The following is a 14866-nucleotide window of genomic DNA, read 5'->3' on the forward strand; positions in this document are numbered from 1 at the left end:
CAAGACTTGATTGAGAAAAAAAAAAGGGCTTTTTTCATGTAATTCCTTATTACATGAATACGATACCACTATATAGAATAATGGCTACCTTAAACTTTGTTCTTATTTGGATATTTAGGGAAATCTAGTTTATCATGATTTAGGTAATTTTTTAGCTAAACATTTTTTTTTGGGTCAATCTATAAGGAAACACCCTTCGGGAATTTGCTAAATTTAAGGATTTGGTCAGTCAACACTGAGGTCAAATTGTTTTTTCATGGTGCCAAAAGTTAGTCCATGATTTTGGGCAAATACAGCATATCAATTAGGTTTTTTTTTTTTTTTTTGGGTGTGTTTATGGTTGTGGATACCATAATTTTTTTGGTAGAGAGAATTTTCACTGATCCACTAGCCTCCCAAAAATGCCTTTTTCTTGAGAGTATTTTGACATTGGCAACCTATGATGATATGTATATGCATTTGTGGCAATAGGGTGATGTGTGTGAGTATCTTTACTTATTAATTTTTAAGAATCACCATTAACTATTGGATTTTTAGGGTCGTTGCTCACCCATTGTATAATTCATTTTAATTACCTAGTTATTTTGGGCCATCCTAGCTAATGAGGTAGGATAAAGTTTCAAACCAAAAATTCTTAAACTCAAAAGCTCAGTTGTGTGTGGAATGTGCTAAGCACCCCACAATGTCTATCTAAACGATAATTCTTCATTTTGATTATAAACACTATAACTCACATTGTAGAAAATAACTATGAAACTTGGAATTTGTTTTTGAAAAAAGGCGTAAATGCGCTTTTAGTCCCTACATTTTGACTTTTTTCCATTTTAGTCCCTACATTTTATTTTTACCACTTTTAGTCCTTAAACCAATTAACGTGGGACATTTTAGTCCTTAAAGCACCATTTCATGACCAAACTAACAGGAAATTGATAGATCAATAAAATAATAATAAAAATTCACTGTAGCATTGATGCAACAACATATAAATTTAAAAAAATTTAACTAAATAAAAAAATAAAAACAGAATTAAAAATAAAAATTCAAATGAATTATGATTTAAAGATTAAGAAAAAAACTTGTAGTAACTAACTTTCTTGTTAAAAGAGAAGACAGATTTGGTTCATGGGGTTTGATTTTTTCTCACCGTGAGTCGGTTCTCCCTTCGTCAGCTTTGCTTATCACCGCTAGAGGTCGGTTCTCCAACCTCCAGCAGTGCAGTTCCTGGACTTGGTTCGATGCGGTGCATCGGTAGATCGACATCCACAGTTAGTAAGCCACAGAGTGACACCCACAACCACAGATCGACACCCTCAAATCCAAAAAAAGTAGATCAACACCCACAATCATACATCCAAATATCTACAACCACAAATTGAAACCTAGTAACCCACAAAGATCAAAACCCACTAAACACAGAAAACTTAGTTGAGATTGAAGCTAATGAGTGTTGGGTATTGAAGATTCGAGTTTGAGGAGAGAGAAGAGATCAATGGCAGTGGCGGTTAGGGTTTGGTGAGAGAAGGGATCGGTTCGGTCTTGCTATGGTTTTTGTATTTCATCTCTGATGACTTCACCGCACTAGCATCAGAGCAAGTCCCGATCTCCACTTGCGGTGTTTGACTTCATCTATCGATATTTGACCCGATCTTTATCAATGATTCATTTTCTCTCTCTCACAATTCAAACAATCTAGATTTTTTGTATTTGTTTCCCAAGAAGATTTATGGGTTTGAAGGTTAAGGTTTACTTTGTTGGAGATCGGTTTGGTTGTTGGGTTTATAGGTTTGGTTGTTTTATTAGAGATTTGGGTTTGGTTCTTTGTTGGAGATTGATTTTGCAGGAGATTTGTATTTTTGTGATTGTTGGGTTTTGCTCTCATTTGAAGATTGCTATGTGTTTTGCACGTTTGGTTGCTAAGAAAATGCAAGAAGGGAAACAAAAATATTGATTTTTTAAATTTTTGGGCAAGGTTTGCTGGGAAGAAAATGAAGAACGTGATTAACGGGGAAGAACAATTCTTCCAAAAAAAAAAGAGAAACAAAATTAATTTAATTTTTATCTTTTCTTTTTTTAAAAAAAAATAATAATAAGAAGGTTAGAAATTTTATTATTATTTTATTGATCCGTCAGTTTTCCTATTAGTTTGGTGACGGAATGGTGCTTCAAGGACTAAAATGTTCTGTGTTAATTGGTTTAGGGACTAAAAGTGGTAAAAATAAAATGTAGGGACTAAAAGTGCATTTATGCCCTGAAAAAAAGATTTTTGTACAAACAATACATACATATATATATATATATATATAACATGTGATATTATTTACATAGAATATATACAAGCAACATGTGAGGATACTTATAAATATTTTTGTGGATATTATCTACAATGTTGCAAAGTAATATATACATAGCTAACTTGTGAATATTACGTAGCAAATATAGCATATGAGAAATTTAAAGGACTTAGAGTGTAATTATGTTACATTTCTCCTTTGAAAGTAATTTGAAGCAATATTTATTCTTCAAGAATCATTCTCATGTTAAAACAACATCAACCCAAAATAGTTAGTTTAGGAAAGGTAAAAAATGTTGACTTGATTGGATGCTATTCAATTGATGTGAAAAAGAATTTTTTTAAGAATTATTTGTTCTTTGATTTCTTCTGTTTTGTTTAGTTTATATGCATCTCTTAGCTTTTGTTTAAGATAATTTTTACATATTTAGGTTAGTAGTCAATAAGATAAGATAACATGTTTTACAGCTTTGTTAGTTCAATTACATTAGTAGCGTTTGAATGCTTAGTTGAACATTTGAACATGCATAACAATAGTATCATGCATTTGATGAATATGTGTAGTAGTGATGATGTAGTGAGGTAAGTAAGATAAGTACACGCATTACAATATTAACATGCATATATGATATGAGAAGAATGTGGTGAACATGTGATGAATATGCAATGGTATGATGAATATGAATGGTTGAAGATGCTTATTGCCCTTGGATGATATGAGATGTTTGTTGTCTTGTAATCATCTTTTGCTACCCATGTGATGATGATGCTATTTTATATGCTAGCATGATGTAGTATAATGATCTATGAAGCATAGGTGCGTTTCAGGACTTGGGTGCGGGTGTGGGACTTGACAATTTTTGAAAAAGGTGGCTGCGGGACTCGGCGATTAAAAAATTATTAAAAATATTTTTATTTATATATTTTATATATTGTTAAGCATTTTTTTATTATAATAATAATAATAATAATAATAATAATAATAATGTTTTGTACTGTATTGTACAAAAAAAAGCATCTCTGACCAAAGTGGCTCACATACCAAAGGCTAGTGGTTCAGTGGCTCAATGTACAAAAAAAAAAAAGAAGAAAAAAAAGGGGGAGATGTGGCTCACATGAGAGGCACAAAAAACAAAATAAAGCCTCTCTGACCAAACGCATTTAACAATCCTTTTCAAAAAAAAAAAAAAAAAAAACAAAAACAAAAAACAAAACTTATAAAAAAAAAAGAAACAGAACAGAAGTTACAGAACGGCAACGGTGCAACGTTGGAAGAAGAAGACGAAGAAGAAAAAAAGAAGAAGAAGAAGAAGAAGAAAGGGGTTAAGCCGGTGAAGACGACGACAACGGCGTATCAAATCCATCGGTTTAGGTGGTTTCGGCCAATACAACTTGAGTCGGCGCGAATCAGCCTGATTTAGCGTGAATCGGCCTGAGTCCAAGCAGCATCAGTGCGAGTCAGGGAAAAAAAAAAACACGTGGCAGACGTGGCACCGACGCGCGGTCAGCGGTGTCCCTCATGCGTCGCCATGTTGCATCGCGTCCATGCATCCCAGATGATGATATGTGTTATACCATGAGATGGAGTATGAGATACCATACTTAGATCAATGTTAGGATATATGTTTAGATGAGATGAAGATGTCATGTTTGGGTGATAAGATGAAAGTTGCAATGTGATATGCCAAGCCTAGATGGATGCTAGGGTGTATGATTAGATATATGTTAGGATAAAACTAGTGTGTGTGGTTGCACGCATGTCTGATAGAATAGCCTAACAGAGGACCATTTGATAGAATTATGATATAAAACACAATAAGTAGAGGCAGACCCACAAGTCGGGCAAAGTTGGGTGCTTAACAACTTCTCATCTCTATACCTTAACTTTGAACATAGACTCTAAATAGATCAAGCCCTTTGCAAGGGGCACAAATATGCTTCCTAAACCTAATCTAGTGGAGACCCTATAAACCCTCCGCCTCTAGTCCATTCGGTTGAGACTTATTTCTTAGAGCATGGTAACCATGCGCAGTAAAAGGGAGTCAAACTGCCCAGAGGCATTGGCGCCACAATGATCAAGCGTGTAAATCAAGGTATATACCTTCACACATACACAATCAAGGTATAAAAGAATATACATAATCATCCAAGCACCAAATATCACATACCCACTAAATATGTAAACACGCCAATACATATTTCAAATGAATCAATACAATACAATACATGCCTAATCTAGAGAGCCAAGATTAATCTCATGCCTAAATCATCATATACATATTCAAAATCACATAAATAGGCTTTAGAAAATGTAGATCTAGAAAATACCCAAAGAGGAATCCATGATAGTGCGTGTATTTGCATATGTAAGCATAGTCATATATGGAAGCATAGAAATAAAAGAAAATAATGTGATTAGTACACTAGTTTTTATATGAAAATAATATACTAATCCTAGTAATCATGTGGAAAACCATATATAAAACATGATAATCACAAAGCAAAACATGATATTTATTTGATTAAATGAAATCCTAGACTAATAAAGCAATAAAATGGGTAATAGGCTTACTTAAGGGGCAGTTAAGAGGCAAATGAAGGCTTAAATGTGTGCTGCAATTTTTAGAGAAAATAAAACATTTTTGTAGTCCAACCTAAGTTGGAAATTATGAGAAGTATTAGTAGCTGATGATGAAATGAACGAGGGAGGGGTGAATATTTAAAGTGGGATGGAGTGGAACTTACAATTTGTTTGGTTGAGGTGAAAACAAGAGGGAGACAAAAGTGGGGAGAAAACTCATTTTCTCTTGTTTGGCTGGGAGTGGAAATTAAGGAGAAAATTGGCGGTTTCGAGTATTTTCCACCTGGGCCCACCAAATTACAATATCTCCAAATTGAAGAGAAAATAGGGAGAGAAAATGAGTCTTCAACCATAATTACCTAACTACACTTCCCTTCACTGTTGGAGCTAAAGTGTAACTACCCATGAGTATTGTTTCGATCAAGCTGCTACATTAATGCTATTGTCTTCATCAAGCTGGGTCATTTTATTGTTGAGTGATGTTGCATTGCAATTAATGTTCACCAAAGCTTTTTTTTTTTTTTTGGTACTGCAATCAAGTTAGTTTACTAAGGTTCTTTGGCTAAATTTCTTGAGGGAAAAAGAAAATATAACAAAGGGAATAATGGGGAGAGAGGTGTAACAAGGAAAAAGGTATGCATGTGGACCTTTTCCCACATTCACACGTGTATGGCAGCATATGAAGGCCTACTGCTTTCCCTTTATATATATATATATATATATATATTTATAGTGGGTTAGGAGGTAGAGAGTGTTAGGAGGTAATAGAGGGTGTAAGAAGATTATGGGGACTGGTTAAGAAAATATAACGCTAAAGAAATATAGAAAATTACTTGAAAGCATGGAATAGAACAGAGAACTAGATACAACAAACTGATTGATATTATTAGATTCAACAGACTCTTTACATAAATCATAAGAATTTATGAAGAAGGCTATGTTCTACCTTTACAATGATACAAAGTAGTTATTTATAGACTACGAAACTCAAAACAAATTCAGATACAATTTACAATTAGCTTTACATAAGATGGTAGGGGTTTGGCTTGCGATTGATAGGAGTTGAAGGAAGTAGGGGCCTAGTTGGAGACAAATCTGTTACTGGATAAGGTTTCTACAGGGGCAATAAATGTTTCTAACATATATGGATAAGGCCAAGCTGCTTCAAGACATTTCTAGGACCTGTTTAGTCCTATCCATCTCTTCTTTGGAACCATTTTTTGTCAATGTCAGCGTCAACATCTGGGTCATGATTATCATAATAGGGATCATCGTAGCCAATAAAAGGATAAAAAACAGACACCAAACTATATGAAATGTTGAAGGATAAAAAAAAATTAAAAATATAAATTAAAAAAAAAAGTGGAACGAAGAAAACATAGAAGCACATACTACCATGGGCAAAGGTGTTCAAGCACTACAGCCCAGCCGCCCAACCACCCCCCCCCCCCCCCAAAAAAAAAGAAAAAAAGAAAAAAAACAACAACAATGGAAAAGAGAAAAATGGAAATATATTTCAATTGAATTCCTTATATTTGAACCCACAACCTCACTCCATTACCCTTACAAGGAAAGGAAATGGAATTTGGGCTAGAGCTCATGAGACTCATATCACTTTTTTTTTCTCTTCTTTTTTTGATAAGTACACTCATTTATTTTTCATAACCTGTTTTGAGGGTAAAAGCAGTCCAACAGATGCTAAACATACAAATTCAACTGCATATAGCATCCACCTATCCCCGTAGCCCCCACCAATAAAACAAAGGCAACATTACGTTTCAAGATGTCACAAAAATAACATCTGTAGACATTTTAATAGGAAATACGCATCCATGTCCAAAAGGAAAAAAACAATCGCACACACACATATATAAACATATATCTCTGTATCTAAGTATGCGTGTGTGTATATAATCCCAGTGTGTATATAATCCATGAAGATACGTGAAACAATTATTTCGGTGTCAAAAACACAACACCAGAGAGAGAAGCAGGGTGGATTAATATGTAAATAAAACCATGCACATAATTCTTTGATGTTCTTACCTGCATCTGGGGACTTATTACTATTGCCAGCAGAGTTGGATGGCAAAGCATTGCCTATAGGATTCTGAGACTTAGTTTCCATTGTAAGCATTTTCAGAGATAATTTTCGTAGATAATCTGACTAGCTTGTGGCAGCAATATAAATCTTTTCCTCAAACCTTGTAGCAATTTTCCCGATTTCATGTAATCCCTCTTGGCCAGAAACAGGGAGATGCCTCTTCAAAGTTTCCATTCTATACACAAAAGGAGATACTCTTGTTATGTTACGGACCATGCAGGTGCGCTGCGCGATTAAGCTATTAAAGAAAACTAGTTGCAAACCCGCGCGTTGCGCGCAAAAATTTAATGTTGTAATTTTTTTTTTTTGTGAAGTATAAAATGAGCATAGTAGTAGAGACTTATAAGTAATAGTCCCAAATCCATTTCAAAATAATGTGATTATATTGTTATAAATAATATATATTCACTAAGGTTTTTTATTTTTTTATTTATTTTTTAAGAATCAACAGTAAGTAAAGAAGTCTATATTTTGATTTTTTTTTTTGCAAGGAAACATGTTTCATTTTACTTTCAATTATTATATATGGTAAGATATTTTGTAACACGTTATAGTATAATATAGTGAGATATGCATCAAATAAATCATAATTAGAACATGAAAATAAATCATAATTATTTCAGATTGAAGCTAACATTATTTTGCATTTTTGAAGAAGTTAATGAGCAATTTATACACACTTTGTTTATTTAACCAACATATATCAATTTATATTTTGATAGTCACTAAACTCATATATGAGAATCAACTATTACAGAATTTTTCTCCCCAATTTAATAAACATGAAAAACTAAAGCTAAATATTCATAAAATCTTAGTCAATCAACAAATAACACAAAAGGGGTAGAGGAAAGCAAATGTATTCGTGATATAATTGTTTATACATGTTCATATTTGTTTTTGAATACCATGAAATCATTACATTTTGTTGAGTTATTGATAGATTCATACATTTAATATTCTTGTTCTCTAAAAGATTCTTTTAGTTGCTCTATAACTGTATCTTGTTTGATCTCTTCCAGGTCTTCAGCTTTAGCCCAAATCACAACATATAAACTAATGATCATGAAAAATGAACCTAGCGAGATTAAGCCATGCAGAATTTCTGAAGAAAACTACAAAAAATCGCACACTTGTTTGTGAAGCACCAAGCCTAAAAAAAAAAAAAGTTTAATTGCAGATCCAATTCATATTGTGGTGTAAAATATGATAATAATTGTTAAATATGTCCTAGTAATTAAGAAGGAAGAGAGAAACATAATAAATAATAAACTATCGCGTGTGAACAATAAATGCAATAAATTATAAATTTTACTAAAAGAGTAATGCATTGCTGATTGTAGAATTGCCAAGGAAATTATATATATATATATATATATATAGTCGGAACACTTGCTAAAAAGTGTGACATATGTGAAAGTAAACAGGATTTTAGTGACCAAAAAATAAAATAATGTAAGAGAATTTAATTAGTGATACCAACGTCATCACCCAAAATGACCAGAAACAACTATTTACAAAGAAAAATAGAAAACCCAACAGCCATTTATCACTTATTATCCTAAAGGAAAAAAATGTTATGGTAGTAATTCTATATTTAATGGATTTGGTTCTCTGAGATTCTAATCAATTCGAAAACCCAACAGCCATTTATCACTTATTATCCTAAAGAAAAAAAAATGTTATGGTAGTAATTCTATATTCAATGGATTTGGTTCTCTGAGATTCTAATCAATTCGAAAACCCAACAGCCATTAATCACTTATTATCCTAAAGAAAAAAAAATGTTATGGTAGTAATTCTATATTTAATGGATTTGGTTCTTTGAGATTCTAATCAATTCAAGAACTTGTAAAGTTTATGTAGACGAATATAAAAAAAAAAAGTACAAAAGAAATATATATTACATTGAGCAGGTCAATCATTTTATAAAATAGGACAACATGGCTTAGTTGCTTTTCTAATTTATTTATCTATTATATTTTTGTATATTTAAGGAGTATTATATATTGAAGAGCAACAAATCACAACTAAATTGAACTCATCATAAGAGATAAATTTAAGCTAAATAAGGTATGATGATTTAATTCATGTAGAATGGTACAGTCATTAAGCTCTATTTTAATAATTACAAAGAACATATTGAACTCAAAATAAGAGATAATTAATTTTAAGCTCTTTTTTCCCCTTGAGAATGAGATAAGTTTAAGCTAACTGAGGTGAAGTAATATGATTTAATTCATCTTGGACCATTATTTTCTATTTTAATATATATATATATATATATATATGTTATCTATTTGTCTAGCATGATTTGAATTAGGTTGCAGGATTTCCTAAGAATGAGATTACGTCAAGTTATATGCTTCAGTTAAGAGAATTTTTAATTCCAAAGTAATGGAGATTAGTATTACCGTGGAAAACATAAAGCAAGATTGTATGCATGTCCATAGTCATAAAATGGATGCAATAGTTAAACATTGTAAGTGTCCCAAAGCTATTTCCTTAAAAAAATTATAAATGGTAAGAATTAGAGATTAGATCTTAAAATAATAAATAAATAAACCTTTAGTATGTCTAACTCACCATAATGTTATTTACATTGTAATTTGTGGAAAAATTAATGAAAAAACCATATATATATATATATATAAGATATAATCCCTACTACAAAGAAAAAGAGAAGCACCATACCTTTCAATCATAATACTTTGTTTCTTCTTCCAAGGTATCCTAAGAAAGAAATTATAAATTAGCATAGATGTAGATGAGATTAAAGGATTTTAGCAAGAATTTATGTACTACTTAGTTTAAAAAATAACAAAACCATTCATAAAAGAAAAGAAACAAATGGGAGGCAAGAGATTATGTACTAAAACAAAACATGAAATTAGCAAGATAGTAATGTATTTCGATGTGATGGAAGCAATACGGTAAATTGCAATCAAGGAAAATAACCATTACTCAAAAGAAGAAGTGGAAAACATTTAAAATACACCAAAATAAAACAAAATAGAGGGAAGATCGACAGTATTGTTAGCACATTACTTACCAAATTGTGATGATGACTTTTTGTTAAATGCAAATCTCTGATCGAAGAAATCACATCTCAATCTCAGTAAAGAAAATCCAGAGTTTATTGATGGGTGTATTTTCTTTTATTTTCTTTATGGGTGTGTTTTCTACTATTTTGTTCATGTGACAATTTATTTTGTCATAATGCACTTTGGAATAATTTAATGTTCATGTGATTGTTCAAGAGAATGTGTAAGGTCATAAACTCATAATGCAATATTGAATTTTTTTATGTCCAATATTGAATATTTTAATATTTAATAAGTTCAATGTCTATATATATATATATAATGGTATAAATATATTGGAGTTTTAATATGGATTGCCGCCAGCAAAGTGGTATGTTGAGGATAATCCCACAATTTGTAGCTCTATGTCAAATGTTTGATAAAATGCTTATGAGAAGGGTTAACCAAAAAAAAGAAAAAAAAAAAAAGGAAAGAGGATGATATGTCTATTGAAGAATTCCTACTTCTTCTTTTTTGTTGTTGATATATAGCATATTTTATGACTACATGTTGTCAGTGATAATGATAATAGAATTATTATAGTTGGTAAGTTACATGTATTTAATTATTATTTTAGAATGTGTAAAGTCATCATTAGAAATTTAGATGTTAATATTTTACTAAAATATGTCGTCTTAAAATAACCGACTTCTGAGGGAATTCCACCATGGAAAGAGTTACTTGAAAAGTCAAGGGATTGAAGGAAAGAAAGATTTCCAATGTGGGGTGATATGGTGTCTACCATATTTTTGTTTTACAAGTCCAAACAGATGGCTCTTTGGTGTTTGTTGCCACAGGTGACCCCCAACCCACTGGTAGAAATGGAAAGATTCATTCCAAGAAGCCAGGACACTGAGAGGCTTATCTATGTGGGACTTGAATTTGAGCAGTGCAAGTTTATTAGTCTCATTTGAAAGTGTGGTAGCTAAGGAAAATTTTAAGATTGATATGGGGTGGAATAGAAGAAAGATGGCACTGAAGGTTAGTGAAAAGAGTGGTGTTGTCATAACTGGATGCTCCACCTGGGAGGAAGAAAGTAGCTACTCCAGAGAGATGCTAAAATAGGCAGGGAAATCTCACACGAATATATATATATATATATATATAGAGAGAGAGAGAGAGAGAGAGAGAGAGAGAGAGAGAGAGAGAGAGAACAAACTAAGCAACATTTTAGATGGGTACTGCTCATATAATTAATCTGTGATTCTACAAATGATGTGGATTTGATGTGAGTTGTCTGCTTACTCTATTTTGCAATGCATAATATATATTGAAAATTTTCAATGAAGTTGTCTACTGTCGTTATTTTTGAGTTTTAACTTTGTAGTCAATCTTTTTTTGCTCAAATTTTAAAAGATAATGTACCTCGTAAAATTCTCAATGAAAAAGAGTAAAAATTAGAGATATAGTAATAAACACCAAATTATCTATGTCATACTATGTAATAGAATAACATTATATCTTTATATATTATCTTTATAATGCAATATGATAATATATATAAAATCAAAGAAAAGAAAAAAATATAACAACTTAAAATACACAAAAACTAAATCACATCAACCAAAAGTAGAGTTCTTAAGAACACAAATATTAATCAATCTATAGTAGAGATGCAAGAAAAACAATCTACCAAAATATGAAGAAAAAAAAATTGAGAGAGAGAGAGAGAGAGAGAGAGAGAGAGAGATAACCTTTTGTGTAGGAAAACTATGCAATAAATGGGAGAGAGAATTGCAAATTTATAATAAGAAGATGGGAAAAAGAAAAGCCAAAAATAAAAAGAAGATAAAGAGATAGAGGAAGAGTGATATTAGGATTGGGGAGATGAAAAGGTAAAGGGAAGGAAAAGGTTAGAAAAAGTGTAATAATAAGTTGAGAATTAATAAGAAAAAAATAAGTGAAAAATAAGAGAGAGGAAAATGGAAATGAGTGGATAATGTGGCTCAATTGGAGCGTAGCAACAATAAATGCTACGCTTCAGCTTTTAGATATATATAGATAAATCCCAAATTGGTAAACTATGTTGACAGTGCGGAACTTAAAGCAACAAAATGTGAAAAGAAACCACATAAAATTTCATGAATTTTTTTTTGATAAGTAAATAAAATTTAATGAAATTTTAAAAATATGAAAAATAACCCAATATTTTTTCTCTGAAAAAAAATTAACAGTAGCACTTGATTGTTCAAGGTTCACTATGGTAAATCTGTCAACAGAAAATGTTTTCCTAGTCAACTAACTTGATACCTTTCTTTCCATATATTAGAACCCCAAGTGTTCCTCAACGAATTGTATTCCTAGCACTTTATTTGGGTGATGCATTCAGGTGTTTTGTTTCCAACTCCTAATATAGCACTACTAGTTCTTATAGTCAATTGCCACAATACGACATATGCTTTGAATGTCATATCCAATTCTTATACTTGTAGATGCATTTGGAATATTTCCGAGAAATTTTATTTTTCTTCATATGAGGATCATCAACACTTACCACAAGCCTTTCTGACATTACTTTTAATATTTGTTCTCTTCTTTTTCCAGTTATGCCCTTCCTCAGTTTTTTCTAATAATTAACTGCAGTAAAATATTGGTCATGGTATGAAAAGCTACTACGAACACATGCTTTATCAAGCTCATATATGGAATGTGTAGCTAAGCACGGACCCTTTATTTGGGGTGCCATAACTGTGTCATAACAGTGCCCCATCGGCTATCTCAAGTTATACTTTTTCAAAAATTGCTCATATCGCCATATTTTACCCACATCTGTGTCCATGCATCCTAGATGAGTAGAGAGACACAAGTCCTACCAGCCAGATCACAAATACATGCCTAACATAAATGTTAAAGCAAAAAACGCATTCCATATATGAGCTTGATAAACCAAAGCCACCAACAATCGCTAGGAGGCACCGGTTTTAATGGCTTGTGCTTGGAAAATTTTGTCATACCAATTGCCAAACACTTGAAAATGTTTTTCTATATAACGTTTTCAAAAGAAAATACTTTGTTGTAAAAAATTTTACATTTGAAACATTTTACAGTAAAGCGTTAATTCAGTCATACACAATATTCAAAATGTCAAATGAAAGAAAATGAGAAACCAAGCATATAAAGACTCAAGCTTGGTGTTTAGAATAGCTTCGTTTTTTTCACTAGTTTATTTTGTTTAAAATGTTTATTATTTAAAAGTATAGGAGTACTCAGAAAAATGAAAGGCTTTCAAAATCTATACCTATGAAATAAGTTGGCTTATTTCCATTTTTAAACCTAACCAAATAGGGTAACAAGTGTGTATGTTATAGCTTATTTTGGTGAGTTATTTCCCCTAGCTTGTTAGATAAAATTTTATAGAGCATTACTTTTTTTTTCTTAGTATAGCTAAATAAATCCTTACTAATTAAAACGGATAGCACTTTTAAAAGAAAGCAATTTGAAATGGAAATTTATTCTTGTTGAGGGTCATTTGTGAGAACCCAAGTAGGAAGAAGAAAGCCCAACGACAAGGGTAGCAAAGAATTGGCAAACAGATGGCAAAACTATTAGGTCCAAACGGCAGGAATAATGGATTACAGGCCCATGATATAAACAAATGGGTCTTGAAGAGGCAAGTGGGCTTAAAGAAGCCCAAAAAAAGAGAAATAGCATACCCATGGGCAGTATATGAGGTAGAAAAGTGAGAAAGGACCACCGTAGGCCCAAAGTAATGCAAACAAAAAAAGTAAGAGGTTAATGGCAGGCCCATAAACCCCAAGGATGAGAATAAGGTAATTGGGCCAGGGAAGCTTAATGAAGTTAGTAAAAGCCCACGGGAATACAGAGTTAGTAAAAGAGTCAAGGAAGCCCAAAGAAAGCAAGTGGGCCAAGGATGCCCAAAGAGACATAGGAGCCTATAAGTAGGAAAACCAATGGCCATACCAAGCCATTGGGGGAAAGAGTAAATGGCTGGCATAAAGAGGCCCAGCAGGATTGAGTCATTACTGTAGGAGTGACAGAGTAATATGGCAGGAAATGAGGGTAATTAAGAAATGGGCCGAAAGAAATGTAAAACCTAGTATCAAATAAAGCCCAGCTCCTCAAGGGAGCGAGAAATCAAAAAGAAACTCACCTAAAAGGTCAAAAGGAATGGACGACAAACTATTCAGGCAAGCCTCTGGCCTATGGCAGGCGAATGACCAACAGGTAGATTTTGGACACATATGGAAGGGAGGCACGCACAAGGCCCAAGCACCACCAGCCTGTATCCAGTCAATACAGGGCATAATGAGGTCGTGGGTCAGAGATTCAAAGGGCATGATTTGGTGGTGGGGAGAGGGGAAAATTTTATTTTTAAGGTTCCAACTCAGGTTCTTTTAGGGAAGTGTCCTGTTGGGATGACATACTACCCAAAAGAAACAAGCTAAGTTGAAACCACTAAGTGCATGCCATGAGGGATAGGGAGAGAGAAAGAACCCAGACCGTAGCAGGAAAGGATGCCATGACAGACAAACAAACAAAATACCATTCTTTGTCTAGTGATGGGGGGTGGCACACAGATGAACCAGTGGTGGTCGGCTAGTACACCTAGACTAGACAAAGGAGGTTAAGGGTTAAAACAGTAAAATCCGGTCACGGCAGGTACTATAAAAAGAGAACCTTGCCGTGAACAAAAGGGGAGCAACAACAGGAACCATAACTAAGAAATAGGAATTCGAAAAGAGAGACCAGAAAGTAGAAAAGAAATGGGTGGGAAGGAAAGAAAGAAAACAATCAAAAAGAAAAAATAAAGTGGGAATTAGAACGGCAGGCATGCACTGGTAGGTTGA

General features: G+C 32.7%; 1 protein-coding gene across 4 annotated transcripts in view; it reads right to left on the reverse strand.

The window, feature by feature from the left end:
• LOC126725809 (mediator of RNA polymerase II transcription subunit 15a) overlaps window positions 1–14866 on the reverse strand; it is a 312712-nt gene that overhangs the window by 36052 nt on the left and 261794 nt on the right. For all 4 annotated transcript variants that reach the window (XM_050430742.1, XM_050430743.1, XM_050430741.1 and 1 more), the window contains one exon: window positions 6918–6971. In XM_050430742.1, coding sequence (XP_050286699.1) covers window positions 6918–6971 — 54 coding nt within the window. The remainder of the gene's footprint in view (window positions 1–6917; window positions 6972–14866) is intronic.

The sequence above is a fragment of the Quercus robur genome, chromosome 5 (assembly GCF_932294415.1).
Source record: "Quercus robur chromosome 5, dhQueRobu3.1, whole genome shotgun sequence".
Classification (NCBI taxonomy): domain Eukaryota; kingdom Viridiplantae; phylum Streptophyta; class Magnoliopsida; order Fagales; family Fagaceae; genus Quercus; species Quercus robur.